Source organism: Trichomycterus rosablanca, chromosome 9 (genome assembly GCF_030014385.1).
Source record: "Trichomycterus rosablanca isolate fTriRos1 chromosome 9, fTriRos1.hap1, whole genome shotgun sequence".
Taxonomy (NCBI): Eukaryota; Metazoa; Chordata; class Actinopteri; order Siluriformes; family Trichomycteridae; genus Trichomycterus; species Trichomycterus rosablanca.
In genome coordinates, this window is record NC_085996.1 from 7,754,068 (window position 1) to 7,776,657 (window position 22,590).

Genomic DNA, 22,590 nt, shown 5'->3' on the forward strand with positions numbered 1-22,590 from the left:
ACCCAAGCTGGCGAGGAGGGCTGCAGGCTAACACACACCTCCTGTGGCATGTGTGAAGCCATAAACGTTTCTTTTTCTCCCAGCCAGCCAGTGTATTTTTTAGCACTTGTGTTGCCTTCTCAAACAGACAGTAGGAGCTGGTGTTGCAGCAACAAGAAGTAAATTCTTCATAAACAGATATTTTATTGTATGCATTTTGTTCTTTGGCATTTTCTGAATGATTTCTAAGTATTTCTTTATTGTTTTGTGTGTCTATTGGTTATATAAACACTGACAATCCATTACTAGTCTAATGCTGCATTATTTTGTAATTATATTGAAAGTAAATGTGATTACAAGCTCGTTAGTTGTACTGCTAGCTCAGACTTTTCCTAAATGAAGTTTCTGTCTTTTGTATAGTATTTTATTTTTTTGGTGAACGTTACATATACTGTATGTTTACTCTAATAATAGAGATCATCAGTAAAATAAAAGCATTATTTAACCGAGGACTAAGTATTAAATGTTTGTAGTAAAACATTTGTGATATAAATGACTTTTCTTGTGTTTCTGATGTTCGATATGTGTTTACATGTAAAGCAGAATAATAAAGTTAAATTAAGTTATTAAGCTTTTTTTCATTTGTACCCTGTGTTAAGCTGTTTAGAGGTATTCACTAAAAAGATGTTCCCCTATTTACCTAATTTTAGATAAGATAAGATAAGACTTTATTGATCCCCATAGGGAAATTAATTTGAACGTGCACCGGATTTTAACACACTGTACATTGCATTTAATTTTATTTTCATGTTTTACTACCGCTTTATCATGGTCAGGGTCACAGCTGATCTGGTCTTCACAGAATAACCGGGTGCAGGAACACCAGGCCTCAGTCATGCGCCCCTCTTCCTTCAAACTGGCAGACAGGGGATTTGAACCATGCCTGTTAACTTAAAAAATGTTTTATTACTTCATATGCTGCAATAACAGACTGACTCTGAGGCTGCTTAAATTTTCCTTAAAATCTGACAGGTATTAAAATAATATCACCAATTTATTTACCAAAATTAAGCAACTTACATTATATAGTCTTAGCAATTCAGTGTTAAGGACCTCGCTCAAAAGTCCAACAGTGGCAACCTGGCAGTGGTGGGGTTTGAACCAGCAACCTTCTGCTGACTAGTCCAGTACCTTAACCGCTAAGCTACAACTGTCACCAGTTTTGATTATTTGACGCAGTGTTGATTGTGGTTAAGGCACTGCACACATGATCAAAAGGTTGCTGGTTCAAGCCCCAAGTTGGAACTACTGAGCCCCTGAGCAAGGCCCTTAACACTCAACTGCTTGCCTTGTATTCATTCTCAGTTACCTCTTTGGATAAATTTGTCAGCTAAATGTTTTAAATGTGAATGTTTTGTTTTAGGCACATCTCTGAGGAACACAGCAAGAAGTTTAGTTTAGTTTATTTATAAGAAGGTCCTGGGTTTGACTCCCAGGTGGAGTGGTCCGGGTCCTTTCTTTGTAGAGTTTGCATGTTCTCCCCATGTCTGTGTGGGGTTTTTTCCGGGAGCTCCGGTTTCCTCCCACAGTCCAAAGACGTGCAAGTGAGGTGAATTGGAGATACAAAATTGTCCATGACTGTTTTATATTAAACTTGAACTGATGAATCTTGTGTAAACAGTAACTACCTGTTCTGTCATGAATGTAACCAAAGTGTAAAACATGACGTTAAAATCCTAATAAATAAATAAATAAACAAAACTTTGATGAAAGGTGTGTGAGTGTAGTTTGTCTCTCTCTACTGCTGGATTGGGAATCACAACAACATTGTGTTTACGTTTCCATAGCAACTCAAGTCTCTATGCCAACAAGCGACGCACCTTAGCACTGTGACCGGACCGAATGGGAGTGAGCTGGTTTGTTTACATGTTTATTTCAGCCTCGAATAAAGTAATACGTTTGTTTTGAAGGTTAGAAAAATGTCCCGAGCACAAGCTGAAAGCGTTATTAAAAACATAATACGCGAAATAGCAGCACAATGTGCAAACAAAGGACGCGCTGTGTCTGAAACACTCGCTGCTTTCATGGTGAGTCAGTCAGCTGTGTTCATTATAAACTTCATGCATCTATTCATTCATTTATTCATTCATTTATTCATTCATGTGTTCATTTCAGCACTATAAAGGGGACATTGACATGTCAGTCACACATATATTGTTGTGATTGAAGGTAAATGCTGGATTTTTTTACAAACCGATTGGTTCTGGTAGGGGTCGCGGTGGGTCTTGCAGTACCTGGGAACACTGGGCGCGTATCTATCACAGAGAATCACACAATCACTCATTCCCTCACCTAATTACCTAAACCTGTAATCAATATAAAGAAGTTAATTCACCGCCTGTATGTTTTTCGGTGGTTTCTATTATTTATTATTTACTAGGATTTTAATGTCATGTTTTACACACTTTGGTTACATTCATGACAGGACAGGTAGTTAGTTACTGTTTACTGGTTTCAATGTCAAACACAGTCATGGACAATTCTATCTCCAATTCACCTCACTTGCCTGTCTTTGGACTGTGGGAGGAAACCAGAGCTCCCGGAGGAAGCCCACACAGACACGGAGAGAACATGCAAACTCCACACAGAAAGGACCTTGGATTCCTCTACCTGGAAATCAAACCCAGTATCTTCTTGCTGTGAGGCGACACCGAGCCACCGTGCCGCCCCGGTGGTTTCAATGCCATTTCAGCCATTATGATGTTTGTTTGTTTGTTTTTTAGGATTTTAACGTCATGTTTTACACTTTGGTTACATTCATGACAGGAACGATAGTTACTCATTACACAAGATTCATCAGGTCACAAGGTTATATCAAACACAGTCATGGACAATTTTCTATCTCTAATTCACCTCACTTGCACATCTTTGGACTGTGGGAGGAAACTGGAGCATCTGGAGGAAACCCACGTGGACACGGGGAGAACATGCAAACTCCACACAGAAAGGACCCAGACCGCCCCACCTGGGGATCGAACCCAGGACCTTCTTGCTGTGAGGCGACAGTGCTACCCACTTAGCCACCGTGTTGCCCACCCATTATGATGTAAACTTGATTGTAATAGCATGTTTTTGTTTGATGACAAACATTCACTAAAAGCTTTAATAAACTTTTCCATCCATGGGCAATTACTTTTTCACACCACTGTATAATCGCTTTATGCTGTTGGCAGTGTAGAATATTTTTTTCCCCTTTGCTTTACACCAGTAATACAGTGTGCCTATGTCTTCACCAGTTGTAATGGTTAGTGAAAGAGGAGGTAAAGGAGGATCTTTATGTTTATGTTTAGCCAGAAGAGCTTCATGTTTCAGTAAAAGCAAAATCTCTCTCTCTTTTCAGGTGAAAGCGGTTGTTTTAGATCCAAGAAATCATTTTAATGTTGACCGGACTCTGACAAAGCAGGATGTGGAAAAACTGATCCAGGTAATCGCTCCATATTCATTTTCACTAAGCTCTTCATTATAGGTAGGATCACCAAGGGTCATGGTGCCATCTAAAACCAGTGGGTGAGAGGCACTATCACACCCTGGACATGGTGCCACTCACTCACTCTTATTTACTCACTTTTAACCTCAGCTGTATTCCTGAATGGTGTGTGTTTATTTCTTCTCTTAGCTGTGTGTGGACAGGTTGCTGGATGAGAAAAGTCCTTCTCTGGATACCATTAAAATGCAGGTTCATTTTGACATGAACTACACCTCTCGACGTAAGTACAATTTCCATCAGTCCTATCAAAATGCTAGCCTCTTCACTTAATATAATACATTTAAAATCTAACCCACCATATGAATCCACTACTGAGACATTTGGACGCTTTCAAGTATTTTAATTTTAGTTTTGTGAATTAGTTGAATTCTGGGATTAGTTTGAATGCAAATTCACTCAGAATAATGGAAGTGGGACTAAATGGTTAAAAAAAAGCTACATTTGTATAGATGTAATCAACAAGGTCAAGCAAACAATACATTTTCCAGCATGTTTCGGTTACAAGGAGAAGTTAAGTTTTGTGCAAACTGAAATCTATTATGAGCAATAAGATAAATGCTGAATGTGCCTAAACAAAGTGCTTCATAAACGGACCCACTATAATAAATCTATCATCTTTTCCCAGGTGAGTTTGTGGATGAGCACCAGAAGGTTTTCCAGGTGAAGCTGGTGCCTGTGTGCCGTGAGATCACGGACAGCAGGGCCAAGTCCCGAGAGGAACTGGATTCTCTTTACCGTAAGATCGTTAGCTATGTGTTGTTACGCTCTGGCCTTGGCTCGGCCACTGATATCACCAGCGTACGAGAGACCACAGGTGAGTAATTACTGCGTTCATGCTGCTGAGTGCTATTTGTGTCAAGTAAACAAGAACGTGGATGTATTTTTGGAAAATGTCTGTGTGTTTTGTAGCTGCACTGCAGAGTGTTTTCCCTCCGTCAGAGCTGGCCACATTCATGTCTCTGCTCAGACAGGACAAGGAACAGCAGCTGAATGAGCTCACCATGATCGTTACAGGGATTCGTCTCTTCAACAAGGACAGCGGCAAAGGAGGAGAGAGCATCGAGGACCGTGAGTCCACTTTATTATTATTATTATTATTATGTCAACACTAAAAAAGAATTAAAAATCTAAAGAAAATTCAGAAGTTACACAAAAACAAAGAAAAAGTGACGTTTGATGCTGATCATAGTTATGTTCTCAGTAAGCTTGTTGTAATCCTGTAGTGCCTGCCATCCTGAACAAAGTCCTGCCTGCCACCAGCCGAGACATCGAAAGCGAGCTGAAAGGGACGCAGCGCTTAGCCTGGCGCTACACGGCTCTGCTGGAAAAACAACCTGGACCTGATAATCAAGATGTTTTAAACCCTGACCTGCTCTTACAGGCCCTGTACAACGTACGCCAGCATGAAGCCTTCCTCAAACTCATCCTGGTGAGGTTCAGAGCAGGTTTAACCAGAAGATAAAACCTATAATTACTAACATGTTCGAATTCTGCCTTCTTAAAAAATGCTAATTACTTCTCTCTGTAAGTATTGTATTACATCTGAGAGATGTGTCCAGGGTTTTTTTTTTTTTTTTTTTTGCTGAGTGATGGACGGTTCATATGTCTCCACCAGGCTGATGTGATTCTGAGTGCAAAGCAAGTGGATGATTTACAGACTGATTTCACAGAGAGGATGAGATTGTTGAAGACTACAGTTCATGCCAAAACTGCTGTTCCCACCTCCCAAGTGTTTGTGAGTTTTCTTTATCTGATATTTTAATTTTTGTGGGATGTTTGGGTCATGTATGTGTGGGTGTGTGATAGGTCCTGTTCTGGGTCCACCTCAAACCTAACCAGGATAAAGCAGTTATGATGAATAGATTATGGAAGACACTGAATGTATCAAATTGTCCTTTTCCCAATCAGCCTTATTTCACTGCGCTGGCTAAGCTGTGGGCTGGGCTGCAGAATGAGATGCTTCTGCTGGATATGCTTAGTAAAGTTGTATCAAGCCTAAGGCAGTTCCTGACGGCCCAGTTTCAACTGCTGAAAAGTCCTCAGATGGATCAGCTTCTCGAGGAGGATACCATAAAAACAGACATGGACAGAGCTGCAGAGAGCTCAGGTAGGATTTGCACAAATTCAGTCCCTCCTGCTTCAGGCATGTCTATTTTCATTATTTGTTTAAGTAGAATCACATTCGACCCCTTTGCACCATGATGTACTGTGTGTGTTGTGCATAACTGTGCGTGTTAATTAATCGAACAGAGGAGCGAGTCGATCCAGTGGAGATGAATTCCTGCGAATGGTTCCTGCCTGAGACCACGGCTAACTTTGACAAGCTCCCGCTACAGTACAGGGGCATGTGCGGATACACCCTCATAACAAAGAACGGCCTCCTGTTGCCAGGTTCAAAAAAAATTTGTATTCTGTCAGATGCTCACTTATTAAAGGGCCTTCCACCTCTGTGATTATGAGAGGGGTCTACATAGTGTAGTATAAATGCCAGCTCCTCTAAAGCCCTTCTCTTTCTCTCTGAAGGCAATCCAAGCATTGGTGTTCTGAAACACAGGGAGAAATTCTACAGCTTCAGCTCCAAACATGCTGCATATCAGTTCGCTTCGAGACCAGATGAGTGTATTGAGCTTGTAGCCGAGATAGCAAAAAGATCTCCAGAACTGATCCAGCTACTAGAGCTCCACCAGCAGTTTACCAGCATTGACCAATATTCTCAGGTAGGGGAGACTGGGAGACTCCTGAGAAGATCTGTATGTCTGTGTGAGACCTTAAGGCCATGCCGAAACACCACCTATTTAATATAATCGGCTGTGGTTAAAGATGATCATTGTGTGTTTTCAGATACAGTCAGGAGAAAGATTACTGGTAAAACCTATTTGTAAAAAAGACAGCAGCACACAGACAGACACACACCTGCTGGAGAGCAACATTGTCAGATCTTATGAGTGGAACGAGTGGGAGCTCAGACGAAAAGCCATCAAACTGGTAAACATTTATTTATCCGAACTGCACTGGTGTTTTTTTGTTATATTTTTCTTACGAGTTTACCATGTCTACATTTGAAAAAAAAAAAACATACAGGTCCACAAGCACTTCAGCAATCACCTTGAATCCAGTTGAGATGTGTTAAAACAGACAACGCAACTTGAATCGATAAAAGATTTTAAAGATTTTGTTAATTCCTCTTCCAGGCAAACCTGCGCAGTAAAGTAACCCACTCAATGCAGACCGACCTGAGCCACATGAGAAGAAATAACAGCACCCAGACGTTCATCCCCAAGGACGCCGCCTGCCAGACAAAAAGGGATGGCCAGAGTGATGTACCAAAACCCCAAATCTACCTGGCTGGCTTGAGAGGAGGAGGAACTTCAACCACCTGCATGACCAAAGTTGATTTAACTAGAGCTGTCGATGAATAAAACCGTGCTGATATACAGTAAAAGTCATAAGTCATGATTTCTGCACACTTTTTTTGTGATGGAATGATCCAGATCTCTGGAGCTCAAACATACTAAAGGTTTTTAAACAAAATAATGAAAAATGCTGATTCAAAAATGCACATACAGCAATGTACAGTATATATTACTTAACCTTATGCCATAACTTTGCATCTTCTGATTCCTTACTACATTAATGATTGACTACAGCTGGTAAATTTTCTGTGACCACAAAATAGGGCTAATTAAACTGCACCCAATAAAAAGTACATAACAGTTCAAGAGGAAAATAATTTTTTAAAAATGCAGCAATTATTCACCTTTGACAATGTGAACATACCAAATCCTACCAAATTCTGAAATTCATGTTTATTTTCAAAGATTCGATTTTTTTCCACTCAAGCTTGTTTGTTGATTATATGATTTGTTAAGAAAAAGATTGTAGTAAAATTGAGAAGAAATGCATTTTCAAAAAAGCTAATCTGTAGCAGGTTTCTAAGACTGAGTGTTAATGTAATATATACAAGCATACACACTATCAAATCTTAATGAATATAACTAAGTAAACACAGATAAACACAGTGGACCGAGTAGGAAAGGTCATGCACTATATACATGGACTGAAAACAATTAACACAACGAATGAAGACTCGTAAAAGCAACTGACATATGAAACAGTCCTAATCACCACCTGGTTTAAGTAAATACAAAATGTGAACCTGTCGACCGGGGCAAGGTCACCCTCCGGAGGCGTAAAAACAGGCGGCGTGACATGCCTGGGTGTTGCATGATCCTTAATAATTGGAAAACTTGCTTTATTGCACAAATATAAATATATACATATATATAAATTGAGCATATTACTGACCATCCTATAGTTGATCCAACATTGCTCAGAAAGCTCAACAATGTTCCCATCCCCCAGTAAACTCCAAACCCAGCGTACAGCGGCTGAGTAAATTGGGTTTGGACGCTGTGGAGAAGCGTCATTGTATCAGAGACGCTGTAGAAGGACAATGTTCCTGCACTGTGATCCACATACACTCCTATTCTGGGGGGTGAAAAGTGCTGAAGTTTAGTTCTAATGTTGTTATGCCAGAAAGATAAACAGGAAGCAGAACACTCGAGACACCAGGACCAAGTGTTTCGTCCAAACTCACACTCCCGTCCATGTCCTTTTCTGCTGACGGCTTTATATGAGACTGCTAAAGACACAGCGTAAAGACTGTTCCACTCCACCTCCCAGTAACAGCGTCCACTCACAGGTTCCTTACTCAAAACCTGCCAGTAGTAATCAAATCTTTCTGGATGGTCTGTGTATGGTTGCTCACTCCAGCTATGTGTCACAACTCTGTTGTCCTCAGACAAAGTTAGATTCCGGTGTGTTGTGTCAGGATCCAGAGTCAGGTAACAGAAATCTGGGATAAAATATAAAAATATGAATGCTGGGTATTAATCATACAACGTACTCACAAGACGAACAAAATATCTGCCTGTGTTTATATCCCTTATAATGCTTCTTTAAACCTCTGTCTTACAAATGAACTTAAAAGTGTACATATTAGGTCATGACACAAAGGTAAATAATATCTTAAACGTTCTACACCCCTAAATAAATAATTGCTTGCTGTATGTATATTTCTGACCCAGCATACTTTCTGAACACAAATTTTTTTTTTAAGTCAAAGAAGTGTTTCAATCATTTAATCAAAAAATCACTATGCCATGTTATTTACAAGTGTACTCAACATCACTAAAAGTAAAAATATTACAATTCTTACCATGTGGAATAATTTTGGTGAATTCTTTCTTGCAAAATTTCTCAAGGCCATTTTTCAGATCTGTAAGAGATTTCCTCATCTGATCAAATGAGAGATGGTGAACAGCAGTGATGCTGGGTGAGTCCTCCATTTCAGTGGAGACAGGGAGGGACTGGAATCTCTGGAGAGCAAGTAAAATCAGGAAGGAGTAAAAACCTTTTTTCCTAAACATTTATATTTTTAGACATTATTTTCCTATTTAAGTTTTTTAAAAGCTGTCATTGTAGAAGAGACAGTAATTGCTACCTGGAGGAATTGGGTGGGATCCTTTGTGTGTGAAAGCTCCTCCAGCTTAGTAACTCTCCTCTTAATGTTAACAATCTCCACCTCCAGCTGCTTTATTATCTGTTCATTTCGGTTTAGTTTAGACTTTAAAAGGTTTCTGATCATCTTGATAATCTCTTGAGCGTTTTTTCTCCATGAAGCTGATCAGCTCAGTAAAGATTATCATACTATCATCCACTGCTATCTGTGCACAGCCCTGTTAAGAGATATTAAAACAAGATAAAAACAACATTGCACAATTATGTTATTTCACTGTGACCTACAGATTAACTGTATTGTGTCTGTATCATCTCTGGCTGACTGAAGAAAAAACTTTGTTGCATATTTGCCTGTGAAACTTTTTCCCATACAGAGAATTAAAAATCTATTCACTAGAATGCATAAAACGTCAATAAATACTGGGTGTTATTACAAATCAATAAAATGTAAGCAATTTCACAGGATCTATTCTGGCAAAAATACTTAACATTGTGGAGCAAAATCAGAAATAAAAGTAAATTATAAAGTAAAAAGTGTAAGTAAAAAGATTAACACTTTGTAGCAACATATCTTTTTTATTTCAGCAGGATTTCAATTATTTTGCAAAGGTTTCTTTTCTAAAATGCAACAGTAGGAGTGGTTTCCAGGCTGCGGCCCATCATTTTGCTCAGTGAGACTAGATAATAGCAAGGAAGGAGTAAGATCTGAAATAAGTTCTCCTGTAACTCCACATTACTTACCTTGATGGTGTTGGCATACATTTTGAGCTCTTTCACCTTCTTCTGATTGTCACTGATTCTCTGGTTGGATTTTCTTAGCACTTTCTTTAGCTCACTCTGAGTAAAAACAGCAAGAAAGATGTATCTTCTTATTTTCAGACCACGTAATTCTTTATTATTTATTTATGCATTTTCTCCCAACGTAGTGTAGTCAATTTGTCTTCCACTGCTGGGGGATCCCTGATTGCAGTCGAGGTGGGTATATTGCTGCTCACGCCTCCTCCGACCCGTGTGCAGCCCTTAGCGGAACCCGTTTTCACCCGTGCACTCTGTACAGACGCCTCTCTATTTGACAATCAGGATCCTTACACAGCGTGTGAAGACCCCACCCACATAGTCCGGTTATCCCGCCCTAGCAGAGACGTGTCTGCTGCAGGCACTGCCAATTATGCCTGCTAGATAGCACCCAGCTGACCGGTGGCGACACTGAGATTCTGAACATTCTGAATATTCAGCTGCACCACCTGGGCGCCGACCACGTAATTCCGATTCATCATAGGTGTATGTGTTTCAAATATATAAAACACTTAATGAAGTAAAATCCCAAGACTGGCTTGACATACATATTTCTTGCTTATGTTCCAAAAAAATATTCTCATTAAAAAAAAATGTAACAGTGTTCTTATTAATATTATTCTATGATGTTTTATTGTTTTGTAATTAAAGTGTTTTGTAATTTAGATTAGACATGGAATAAACATGGATATGAAAAAAAACCATTTAGGCAGACAGGTGTTCAGTAAAAAATTTACATATTTGGGATTTGTCATGTCAGTTTTGGGATTGTATGATTTTTTTATATTTGCCGGTGACTATCACAAATAAGGGTTATTTTGTAAGTTCATTGTAGGTTTTCAGAGGATATCCTAGATCTAAATTTACATGTGGTATGGCATCCTATTTTTTGTTATTGGTTAGGATTGACTACAGCTGATTACTTCTCTGTGCTTATAACATTAAGGTTAGTTTAACTACACCTATTAAAATGACATGGTACAGTGGACTCTAGTCTCAACTTCACCTTAAGCTTAAAGAAAACTTGACTTAGTGGTCAGATGTAATCCAAGAACGAGAAATGGTTCAGATGGTAATATTCATCAGTTCACAAGTTTAATGTCAAACACAGTCATGAACAATTTTGAATCTCCAATTTACCTCACTTGCACGTCTTTGGATGGTGGAAGGAAACCAGAGCTACCTGAGGAAACCCACGCAGACACGGGGAGAACATGCAAACTCCACACAGAAAGGACCCAGACCGCTCCACCTGGTGATCGAACCCAGGACCTTCTTGCTGTGAGCCACAGTGCCGCCCAGAAGGTATTTTAAATAGTATTACAGACTAAAACTATTTTTTATTTTATGTAGAAAATCGACTTTTATTTCTTACCTCCTTTACATTTTTTTCTGCTACAGCTGCTACTGTATCATGACCTTTGTGTTCGTGCAACATACATAAATAACAGATGCAGCTTTGGTCTGTCCGACAGTAGATCTTCAGCACTTCATCATGTTGAGGGCACATCTTCTCCTGCAGTTTTGTGGCTTTGACCAGCTTGTGCTTCTTTAAGGCAGGTGACTCAGTGTGAGGTTTCAGGTGAGTTTCACAAAAGGTGGCCACACAGGTCAGACAAGACTCGGTAGCTTTGCGTTTTCTTCCAGTGCACAGATCACACTCCAGATCTCCAGGTCCAGCGTAGGGCGTTGACGCAGAACCAGACGCAGAAGTTTCTAGTTCAGCCTTCAGTTTTTGCACCACTTCAGCCAGCATGTTGTTTCTGCGGAGAACAGGCTTCGGATTAAAGCTCTCCCTACAGTGAGGACAGCTGTAGACCCTCCGTTGGTGATTCCAGCTGGTATTAATACACACCATGCAGTAACTGTGACCACACGGTGCGGTTACTGGATCCTTCATGAGATCCAGGCAGATTAAACAGTTGAATTGATCCTCATCTACTGAAATACTTGCCTTGGCCATTGTTCCTGTACTCAGACGAGGGAGATCAGTTTCGTTTTCTGGTATTTGGATGTTGTTGTTGTTGTCATACCAGCTTCGACCAGCAGATGGAAGCGCAGACCGACGCAAGCTGGATATGTCTCACTCAACTCAATTATTTCAACTCGATTCAATAATCCATAACGATTATCCATTATGTGCCTTCTTTACATAGCATTATATTACAACACACACACACACACACACACACACCCTTACATTTTACCCCACAATTGATTCTAGTCTATTCAGATGATCATGTGCCACTTATATACCACAGCAAATATTTAAAAGCATTTCAATTGATTAAGAATGTTTTTCCTGTAAATGTGGTATAAAAATGTTTGTATCAGATAGGTTCACAATCAGTGCCCCCAAAGAATCCTACACAGACAACACACAATATCATACAGCATTATATTTACATTTTATATATTACTAAAAAATAATTAATTTACAGGAAAGAGATATGACATTTTCATTGTTTACAGTAATTATCATTCTCATATACTAACTATGCTGTATAATTCTACACAGGTTATCATTAAATAATAATACTACGTTATTGGTAGTGTTTATCTGTTTTGATGACAGTGTTATAAGTCTTAATAGAGTTTATAAAAACACCCGCTGACTAATCATAGTCGTAAACATTATTGAAGCAGTTGTAATCAAGTATTTTAACATTTTAACAGTAACCTCAGACATTAGTATTAAACAATTATATTAATTTAGAACCCACTAACACAAATGTTTTTTTTTCTTGAAAGAATCATGCCAAAATCAGCAAGTCACATTTTTACATTACACTGTTTCCGTAAATATCAACAAACCTAATGATCTTACACTGAGTCTGAACCACAGAGAATTACATAAACCCAGAGCTACATCTTGGATCACATAACTTCACAGTTGGTGCAAAAATTGCCCCAATCCTTCGGACTAACCCAAACCCAGCGTAGAGGGGTTGAGTAAACATAGTTTGGACTCTGTAGGACTCAGAGATGCTGTAGAAGGACAGCGTTCCTGCACCATGATCCACATACACACCTATTCTGGAAGATAATGGGCCTTGAACCTCAGTCTTATTGTTGTTGTGCCAGAAATAAGGAGAAGAGGAACACTGCAGACTCCATGACTGACTGTTGTAGCCAAATTTGCCTTCTTTAGCATCTGTTTTCCTGCTGATGCTTTTATAACAGACAGATATTTCCAGGTTGTCGTCTCTGCTCAATTCTACCTCCCAGTAACAGCGTCCATGAACACTCTCATGACACAATACCTGCCGCCAGTGGTCAAATCTGTCTGGATGATCAGCATTTGGATCAGCATTTGACTGCTGCCTTAAACTGTGTGTCACCACCCGGTTGTCCTCAGAAAGACTAAGGTGTGGATGTGACGTATTGGGATCCAGTGTCAGGTACAAATAATCTAAGATAAAACATAACAAGAGTAAAACATTTTGATTGTTGATTGTGATTTTCTGTTTTCAAATTTGTGGCAACAGTTTGGGTGCCCCAACGTTCACATGTAACAAACTTTACATAAATGGACATACATAAAATACATACTTTAAAAAAAATCTTCTCTGCAGTCTGGCTCTGGAGATGAAATCTGAGTGGCTGAAACTGTAGAGACAAAGAATTAAAAATAATGTATCTAAAGATTTTATAAAAGTCAAATCACTGAAATCACAAAAATAAAACAAAAGTTAAATAATATTCCAAAAACCTCTTGAGAAACTGTACTGCTCCTTACTTGGCTAAATACATTTCAGTTAATGTTTTTTAAATCCTCTTACCATGTCCAAGGTTTTTACTGAATTCCTCTGTGCAGAATTCCGATATTTGATTTTTCAGATATGAGAGAGATTCTTTTACTCTATCAAATGAGAAATGTTGGTTGACAGTGATGCTGACTGAGTCTTCTCTTACAACAGGGACACATAAGATTGACTGGAAATTCTATGAAGAGAAAACACAAAACAGAAAAGCAAAACTGTGTACGTCAAGTTTGTATTATTACAGCACCATTTATAAATCAAACAGTAATTATTACCTTGAGGAAACAAACATGATCCTGTGTTTGTGAAAGCTGCTTCAGCTCATTGGTTCTCTTCTTAAGATCAACAATCTCCTCCTCCAGTTTGTCCAGGATCTCTTGAGCTCTACTCAGTTCAACCTTCTCCTGATCTCTGATCAGCCCTACCACCTCCAAGCGTTTTTTCTCCATGCAGCTGATAAGTTCAGTAAAGATTATCTCGCTGTTCTCTACTGCTGCTTGTGCATTGTGCTGTTAGAAGAAGAACAGACAATATGCAGGATCATCTGAAAAGCAGCCGTCATCCACTGTTCTGTCATTGTTACTCACCTGAATATTGATCACAGCCTGTTTCAGCTCTTGCACCTTCTTCTGCTTCCTCATTATTCTCTGCTGGATCTCTCTGTGCTTCTGATCTAACTCTTTCTGATGGCAATTATATTTATAGTTAGAGAAATATATATTATAAAATAACTCGATAAATATTTTGGCAAGTTTTGTTCTGTTGTGTATAAAAATGTATAATGTGCCTTAGGTTTGTAGACTAAGCTGATTCTGTATTACTAAACTAAGTGGATGCTTATTATTGTAATACAGGTAAAATCTTTGACACTAATAAGCCTAAACATTCGGACCACCCACTAAAAGATTTGGAATGACATCTAATTATCCAGAAAATTTTCTATCCAGCATACAATAAGAGACCACTGTTTCATCTATTTAGTTCCATTCAGTCAGAGAAACAAAAACAGTTTTAAAATTAATAAATACAACAACTAACATTAAATATTTGTCCCATATGAGTGTATGTAAACTATTGGCTTTGAACTCCAACATACAACTGAACAGTTGCAGTATGTTCATTAGTCAAAATCCAAAGAAACAAACAAAATTACAAACAAAATTTAATACATTCTAACAGTGGATGAATATAGTGAACTGGACCGTTTTCTTTGCTTCCTACCTGTTTTTCTATTCGTTCTGATGTAACCGAGACAGTTTTATGATCTTTGTGGTTATCCAACAAGCACAAAGAACAAATACATCTTTGGTCGGTACGACAGTAAATCTTTAGCACTTCATCATGTTGAGAGCAGAGCTTCTCTTGTAGTTTCGAAGACACTTCAATCAACCTGTGCTTTCTTAAAGCAGGAAGTTTAAGATGAGGTTCAAGATGAGTTTCACAAAGGGAGGTCAGACACACCAGACATGACTTTACGGCTTTGTGTTGTTTCCCGGTGCAGAAATCACAATCCACAACATCAGGTCCAACAGACGTGGTTTGAAATGTAGCCTTCTTTAGTTTCTCCACCACTTCAGCCAACATGGTGTTTCTGCGTAAAACAGGTCTTGGAGTGAACGTGTCTCTACACTGTGGACAGCTGTAAACCCCGCTCTGTTGTTCTTGATCCCAATGACAATTAATGCACAGCATGCAGAAACTGTGCCCACAGTTAATAGTTACTGGATCCTTCAGTAGATCCAAACATACTGGACAGCTGAAATTGTCCACTGAAAACTGATCTGTTGAAATTCTGGCCTCTGCCATTTTTCTGTAATTACACAAGCAGAGAGAAAGAGAGAACGTAGCACACTGAGCTTGACTTTTTCTGAAGTGAACATCAGGCTTTTGGCTGTGTAATTGTTACTAAAGAAGCGGGTGGAGCTTTAATAAAAAGGGAGTGCTGTCTTCAAGAGAAGAGAGAACATTTTGCACCTGTGAAACTATTAATGTAATTAAAATGTACAATAATGAAATATTTTCAAATATTATATAAATATTAATATTCAACATTTAGATTTGATGTAACGGTTAAAGTTTACTTACACTTGTAAGGGACTTATGTGTATCATGATTGCAATAATTTCTGAGCTGTGTTTTTTACTGAATTACTGGAAAACAAACACTTCTTTATTCAAAAATACGATTATTATAGGTTTTCCTAAATCTTTTTACTTAGTGTAAAAAGCTATTTCCATAAATATTTGTGGCAGTGATTGACTATCCAGGAAAATTTCCCTCTCACCATTAGTAGACAGCATTTTTTTTTTACCAAGGAACCACTGTTTCATATATTCTAGAATGAGTATAATGGATTTGAGTAGGTACAGAAAAGTCGACACCTACTTAGGAAGTCATGCCGCAAGAACACTATAGAACTTATCGGAATGTGTGTATAATGTTGACCCTGCAGATTGTTTAAAAAAACAACATTTTTAGGGATGACCTTTACAGGTGTAAATAAACATGTACTGTACTGTACATACAGAGCTTCAACTCAAAACCCACATTTTTAGGTCATCGTCTCATTTCAAGAATTATCCCATATGTGCTAAGCGTGGTCTTGCTATTTAATGATGCTGGACTGACAATATCACAATATGGATTGCATTATCCGGGGCTAGTCTGCTACAAGTGACATGTGACAAGAGGGCACTGGAGAAAGCTGACCGATCTGTGCAGCATAATGCACAACCATATTAAAGTGATGGTGGTGTAGTTCCACGACATGGCATGGCAGACCTAATCTAGGATTCACCTCTGTCTGTCCTTCCATTTTAGAGTTTAGGCCTTCGTGAGAAGGTGCTGTATTGACATAAAAGAAAAAAGGCGTTTGTAAAATAACTGCAGACAATAAAAAGCAGGGCTTTAATGTGGTTCTTTATGTTTCTTCCTGCATCATACAGACCTGATCAGCCATTCATGTCTCTGGGAGCTTTTGAATTAAGGAGCAGGGTGTGTCCATTTTAGGATGGAAATAAACAATAAGGTAAAGCTGCATGCACAGTAAATCCAGTTACCTGAGAACAAGTTCTACTATTTACCTACAATTATTAAACACTAAAGATTCTAGATTAAATTTGGTGTATTAAGGGGTGGATCTGATGACCTGACAACAGTCATATACCCTCTTTGGTGCACAAAGGCACATGCTGGAACAAGAAAATGCCTCTCCCAAATTGTTAAAAGCACGGAGTTCATTAAGTATAATTAATTTTATACACCTGTTAGAAATGGGTGTGTCTGAAACACCTGAACTCAATAATTAGGAGAGGCGTCCACATATGTTTGCCTATGTAGTGTAGCTTACTAAAAATACAAAACAATAATGCATAATTAAAATACAGTAATCATAGAAAATATATCAATACAAGTAAGTTTTTTACAGTTAAACAAAAATGCTTATCATTTATCATCATCATAATTCATTTAATGGAAAAGTAAACATAGTAATATTTCAGTATATTTGGACTACCTGAAAAAGCCAAGCAGACACAGCAAGAACCCTGGATCCCAGTGGCAACAGTTGTGTGGCACTCACATCACCTAAACCACAATGTCACCCTTGGTTTAAAGAATATTCAACATGTAAAGTCATATTTAAATCTGAATGATAAATCTTTAAATGTGGACACAGCCATCTAGTGGACAAAGGAATATCAGGCGGTGCTTTTTACAAGTACAGCTTTTTCCGTCCACTGTACTTCTAAAAAACACAATTCGTCCTGTAAATATTTCATCCAGTTTATTTACCTCTGCACTGAGAACAAACAAAAAAGCTTACAACATAATGTTATCCATGAAGTACTGAACAGGTTACTCAGTTATGGCACAGTTATCTCGAATAGTAATACAAACTCTAATAAAAATTCAACATTTAAAAAAAATAGGAATCTGTTTTTGGCTTTTCAAATCAGTATTTATTTATTTTTTCAAATAAAAAAATCTTTTAAAATCAGTATTTATTTCATTTTGCAAGTGATTTTAAAGTGATTAATTTCTAAACATAAACAGTGCTTGAACCCCGAATGGCTTTTTGTTAGATATACTGTACATCAGGTGTAGTGTATGTGTGTCATTACAGGCTTGGGATTTTAATAGGAAACAAAATCTTTCACATATTTTAGTTCCTTTGAGTGTCACTTAGAACCATTTCGATGATGTAAGATTTCACTGAACAAGAAAGAAAATTCGTTTCAAAAGAAGCACATGATACTCAAATCCAACATATTCTTATGTGAAATGTGCACTGCATTTCCTCCCCCAAATGTTCAGTGTTTACGAGGTCATGCTTACATACTGTATAAAAGTCAAGCTTACAGATAACAATCTTAACAGCTTTTGCTACTGCAGTGTATTCCCCATGAGTTACGTAGGTAGTTCTAAAATGCTGGTTCATTGTATCCTGTATCTGTCTGTACACTGTAACCGTATAAATGTACTTTATACTGTTCTTTTACAGGTGGAGTGGTCCACATCCTTTGTGTGTGAAGTTTGCATGTTCTGGTGTAAAACAGACAATAAATAAATGAATACTGAACTGTATACTGTTTATCTCCACTGATTGGCTGCATTTTGTTTCAAAGACAAATTGAGAAAAAAAGGGAAATATGAGAGGAAAGGGACAATCACAGGGGTAAATACTATTACTTAAAATAAAAATTAAATAGTATACTTAAAATAATATTTTCAATACACATTCCCTTAACATATTTTGAAAGGTGCATTTCTAATTAAGTGTTTATATAAAACTTGGGTGCTTTTACACCTAAAGTGACCCTGCCCAGCTTTGCAATCCAATGTAGAGCCCTCAGTCCTAGACAGATTTTAAAACACACCAGTATTGCTAGGCCTAATAAATGAACATTACACATGTTAGTTTTCTCAAAATGTACCTATGTGAGACCCCTGTTACATTGCAGATGCATTGCTGTCATTGACATAATCTTACAGTTCCCCAAGTAATTGCAAACCCAGCATAGAGGGGCTGAGTAAATTTGGTTTGGACTCTGTGGAGAAGCCTCATTGTTTTAGAGACGCTGTAGAAGGATAAAGTTCCTGCATTGTGATCCACATAAACTCCTATTTTGGAGGATAAAGGACCACCAAGCTTTGTCTCAATGTTGTTGTGCCAAAAAGAGAGAGAGGAAGTAAAACATCGCAGACTCCAGGAGTGATTGTTACGCCCAAATACACAGTCAGCACTTATTCCTTTCCTGCTGATTCCTTTATATGAAAGCGATATGGACACCCCTTCCTCAGCACTCCACTCAACCTCCCAGTAGCAGCGTCCACTCACACTCTCCTTACACAACACCTGAGCGTACAAATTAAATCTTTCTGGATGATCAGAATACTCCTGGTCTTCCCCACTCCATGTTACCACTTTGTTATTTTCAGACAGACTGAGGTAACGGTGTGCTGTGTTGGGATCCAGAGTAAGACAACAAAAATCTAAAATGAAACAAAAATAACAACCTAGAAATATGTAATATGTAACTGCATAATTTAAGCTTTATTGTTTTAATGTAACATGTAAATCCAAAGCTCATCACCAAGTAAGTAAACATCTTGTTTGAAAACCACTATGTTTTCAACAGGACAGGTCGTCTTACCATATAGACAGATTTTATCAAATTCAGTTGTGCAGAATTCTTCAAATTCCTCAAGCCTCTTTTTTAGATTCAGTAAAGATTTTCTTACACCATCAAATGAGTGTTCAGTAGAAGTAATGTTGACTGAGTCCTCACATCCAGGAGAGTCACAAAGTGGTTGAAAACTCTGTGGGAAGAGAAAAAACAGAATGGAAAAGATTTATAAAACAACACATGACTGTACATATGTGACACATCCATTTGTTTTTTTTGTTTTATATATATGCTTTTAGACAGTTTGTGGGAAACAGCTTCCTTTAAAGATGGATTGTGATAGTGATTGTGTTACCTGGAGAAACTGGATGTGATCCTGTGTGTTTGAAAGCTGCTCAAGATCAGTAACTCTTCTTTTATGATCAACAATCTCCTGCTCTAGTTCCTTTATTAATCGTTTAGCTCGGCTCAGTTCAGACGTCTCCCGATTTCTGATCTGCTCTGCTACCTCTGATCGCTTTTTCTCTAAGGAGTTGATCTGTTCAGTAAAAAACCTGTCGTTTTCCTCCACTGCTGCCTGTGCGCAATCCTGTCGAGATATTTCCACACATGATTACAAAAATAGGTAAAGCTTTTCTGTAATTTTCACTTTTGCTTTAAACATGAGAGACATGGTGTTGACACTGTGAATGTATTTTACTCAGTATTTACCATAATAATGACCACAGCCTCCTTCAGCTCTTCTACCTTCTTCTGCTACTCCAGGATTATTTGCCATGATGTCCTCTGCTTCTCCTTAAGCTTTTTCTGGGGACCATTAAAATGTATTTAACTGTTTGTTTGATAAAAGATACTGGGTAATTTTTGCAGCTAATGAGTTAAAGTTTATTCTTTATTCTGTACAGCTTAACAACATCAGCCCATGTCACCATGAAAATGCTCAAAACATTCAGCCACGTCATTACCTCACCATTCATGTTGCAGTGGCCAAGAATGCAATTAAATGTCCATTTCCTTTATGTGTACTTTTGACTTTAACTTTACACAGGTAAATTCTTCCCAACTAAATAGTTACAGTTAATGAAGCTAAATCAAAATTGCTAAATCAAAAAAGCTAAATCAAAAGAAACTAAAATGATAGTATATTCTTTAAATCAGGGGTGTCAAACTCACGGCACGCGGGCCAGATCCGGCCCGCCGCGTCATTTGATCCGGCCCGCGAGAGCTTAAACGACTGTATGATTGTTGTGATGGTTCGAGTCGTTACAGAGACGCGCTTATTATTTAATGCGCTCCTGCGCCTTTAAGCCTTTAACTGTTGACATCGTAGTCATGGCAACTAACTTTGACCTTCGCTGAGAAGCCATGTGACTTTTACGGTAAAAGAACGCGGGTAGTAATGTAAACAATAATAAATAAATATAAATAATTATCTTGTAATATAATACCAAAGCACGCGGGTAGTAATGTAAACAATAATAAATAAATATAAATAATTATCTTGTAATATAATACCAAAGCATCGTCTGTAAGTAGTGGCGTTTATATTCTCAGTTGTTAGTAAATGTTTAGTGAGTATATCACAGCGTTTTAGTTACAAATTTACCGTAATTAAATACAATTGTTACCGTTATTATAGCAATTAGTATCTTTACACAAAATGCTAACTCCTTAGCGCTATTTTACGTTTGGTTAAATCTCATATTGTACCAGATGTAACACTTGACTACAGCTGTGTGCTTGTACTGTATTAAGTTCTTTATTGTTTTTATTGTTTGTATTTTTACTTCATTTTGATGCACACAGTGTATCACACAGCTGGGAAGCAAATAAACCGACTGTATTCTGAAGAGAGCTGTCTGTCTGTCTGTCTGTCTGTCTGTCTAGCTGAGCTGATAAACTATTAGTGAGGGCAGAACAATTGTCTTAAAATACACTGTAAAATCCTACATTAACTGCATCTCTCAAAGTGCATGCTGATTTTGTGACCTGCAAAGTGACACATCCCGCCAGTAGATGATGTTAAGAAATATTTACACATAATCCCAAAATGAAGATAAGTAAGAAAATTAAGCAGAAGGAGAAAATGTAATGAAAATGAAAACAAGTTTGTGCTTCAGGAAGAGAAACCGGTGCGTCTCTTGTGTTATGAGGCCGTGTCTGTGGTAAAGTAGGACAATATAAATGCAGAACAATATAAATGCAGAATTTAGCCTCCAAGAAAAACAACAGACTGCAATCACAACAGAATACGTTACAATGGGCCCTTTGAGGGCCACAATAATGCTGATGTGGCCCTCGGTGAAAATGAGTTTGACACCCCTGCTTTAAATCAATAGTCATTTAAAATTAGGGATATTATACAAACTCCTGTGTACTCCTGATTAGCTGATACATTATATTGACAAACGAATGTTGTAAAGAAACATCAGTGGCCTGTAAAGAGCCTAGAACTCAACCTCACTGAACATCTTTACAATGAATTGGAATGTTAATTCCAAGCCAGGACTGCTCGTCCAACATTAGTGACTGATCTCACAAATAACCACACACACATTTTAAAATATTGTGAAAAACCTTCCAAAACAACCAACGGCTGGTAGAGCCTCAAAAGGGTTGGGTTTTTTTGCATTTATTTAAATTTGTCAATGCATAAAAGACTGGCCATTATTGAACTTAAACTTCTTTAATAACAGCAAGCAAAGCATTTTGAATGACCTTTAATAATTAATTTAGTTTAAATTTTTACCTGTTTTTCGGTTCTTTCTGCCTTAGCTGTAACTGTGTTGTGACCTTTGTGCTCATCCATCATACACAAGCAGCAGATACAGCTTTGGTCTGTGCGACAGTAGATCTTTAACACTTCATCATGTTGAGAACAGATCTTTTCATGTAGTTTAGTTGAGGCATTAACTAACGTGTGTTTTTTTAAAGCAGGAAGTTCAAGATGTGGTTTAAGATGTTGTTCGCACAGAGAAGCCACACACACTAGACAAGACTTGACAGATTTACGCTTTTTCCCAGTGCAGAAATCACACTCCACATCTCCAGGTCCAGCATAACAGTGATCAGTAGTAGAAGCATGGGAACGATTCTTCTTCAGTTTCTCCACCACCTCAGCCAGCATGGTGTTTCTGCGTAGAACAGGCCTCGGAGTGAACGTGTCTCTACACTGTGGACAGCTGTAGACTCCACTTTTATCTTCCTGATCCCAGCAGTCATTAATACACACTATGCAGAAACTGTGTCCACAGTGAATAGTTACTGGAGCCGTTAATAAATCCAGACATACTGGACAGTTAAACTGGTCCTGATCTACTGAAATACTGGCTTCGGCCATTTTCCTGCACTAACACAC

General features: G+C 38.1%; 4 protein-coding genes and 1 pseudogene across 4 annotated transcripts; 1 reads left to right on the forward strand and 4 right to left on the reverse strand.

Moving 5' to 3' along the window:
- Positions 1-1,943: 1,943 nt before the first annotated feature.
- cfap206 (cilia and flagella associated protein 206) lies at positions 1,944-6,968 on the forward strand. Its single transcript, XM_063001083.1, has 12 exons — positions 1,944-2,066; positions 3,380-3,463; positions 3,656-3,746; positions 4,152-4,340; positions 4,436-4,594; positions 4,750-4,955; positions 5,142-5,261; positions 5,435-5,633; positions 5,777-5,917; positions 6,050-6,243; positions 6,368-6,511; positions 6,718-6,968. The coding sequence occupies exons 1-12, from the start codon at positions 1,959-1,961 to the stop codon at positions 6,943-6,945; spliced, it is 1,863 nt and encodes a 620-aa protein (XP_062857153.1). The 5' UTR covers positions 1,944-1,958; the 3' UTR covers positions 6,946-6,968.
- A 592-nt stretch (positions 6,969-7,560) lies between these two features.
- On the reverse strand, positions 7,561-9,173 carry LOC134320420 (tripartite motif-containing protein 16-like). The gene is made up of 3 exons (XM_063001802.1): positions 9,030-9,173; positions 8,745-8,904; positions 7,561-8,381 (listed from the first exon to the last, which is right to left on the reverse strand). Exons 1-3 carry the CDS (start codon positions 9,171-9,173, stop codon positions 7,660-7,662), a joined length of 1,026 nt encoding a protein of 341 aa, XP_062857872.1. The 3' UTR covers positions 7,561-7,659.
- On the reverse strand, positions 9,148-11,804 carry LOC134320421 (E3 ubiquitin-protein ligase TRIM47-like). Its single transcript, XM_063001803.1, has 3 exons — positions 11,217-11,804; positions 9,788-9,883; positions 9,148-9,264 (listed from the first exon to the last, which is right to left on the reverse strand). The coding sequence occupies exons 1-3, from the start codon at positions 11,802-11,804 to the stop codon at positions 9,148-9,150; spliced, it is 801 nt and encodes a 266-aa protein (XP_062857873.1).
- Positions 11,805-12,690: 886 nt separating this feature from the next.
- On the reverse strand, positions 12,691-15,411 carry LOC134320525 (tripartite motif-containing protein 16-like). Its single transcript, XM_063001937.1, has 5 exons — positions 14,827-15,411; positions 14,193-14,288; positions 13,881-14,114; positions 13,624-13,786; positions 12,691-13,253 (listed from the first exon to the last, which is right to left on the reverse strand). Exons 1-5 carry the CDS (start codon positions 15,409-15,411, stop codon positions 12,691-12,693), a joined length of 1,641 nt encoding a protein of 546 aa, XP_062858007.1.
- A 2,130-nt stretch (positions 15,412-17,541) lies between these two features.
- Positions 17,542-22,578, reverse strand: LOC134320422 (tripartite motif-containing protein 16-like; annotated as a pseudogene).
- Positions 22,579-22,590: the final 12 nt, after the last annotated feature.

Bases quoted from the DNA above. Each gene is read 5' to 3' on its own strand.
- cfap206 (XM_063001083.1), top strand. From the start codon at position 1,959: ATGTCCCGAGCACAAGCTGAAAGCGTTATTAAAAACATAATACGCGAA. The intron at 3,464-3,655 runs GTAATCGCTCCA...TTCTTCTCTTAG, and splicing joins ATGTGGAAAAACTGATCCAG to CTGTGTGTGGACAGGTTGCT. The intron at 3,747-4,151 runs GTAAGTACAATT...ATCTTTTCCCAG, and splicing joins CATGAACTACACCTCTCGAC to GTGAGTTTGTGGATGAGCAC.
- LOC134320421 (XM_063001803.1), bottom strand. From the start codon at position 11,804: ATGGCCAAGGCAAGTATTTCAGTAGATGAGGATCAATTCAACTGTTTA. The intron at 9,884-11,216 runs GTAAGAAATAAA...GTTTTTACTCAG, and splicing joins CAGAAAAAAATGTAAAGGAG to AGTGAGCTAAAGAAAGTGCT. The intron at 9,265-9,787 runs GTAAGTAATGTG...ATCTCTTAACAG, and splicing joins TGTATGCCAACACCATCAAG to GGCTGTGCACAGATAGCAGT.
- LOC134320420 (XM_063001802.1), bottom strand. From the start codon at position 9,173: ATGATCAGAAACCTTTTAAAGTCTAAACTAAACCGAAATGAACAGATA. The intron at 8,905-9,029 runs GTAGCAATTACT...CTTGCTCTCCAG, and splicing joins ATCCCACCCAATTCCTCCAG to AGATTCCAGTCCCTCCCTGT. The intron at 8,382-8,744 runs GTAAGAATTGTA...ATTTTATCCCAG, and splicing joins CACCAAAATTATTCCACATG to ATTTCTGTTACCTGACTCTG.
- LOC134320525 (XM_063001937.1), bottom strand. From the start codon at position 15,411: ATGGCAGAGGCCAGAATTTCAACAGATCAGTTTTCAGTGGACAATTTC. The intron at 14,289-14,826 runs GTAGGAAGCAAA...AATTGCCATCAG, and splicing joins CAGAACGAATAGAAAAACAG to AAAGAGTTAGATCAGAAGCA. The intron at 13,254-13,623 runs GTAAGAGGATTT...GTTTTATCTTAG, and splicing joins CAGTAAAAACCTTGGACATG to ATTATTTGTACCTGACACTG.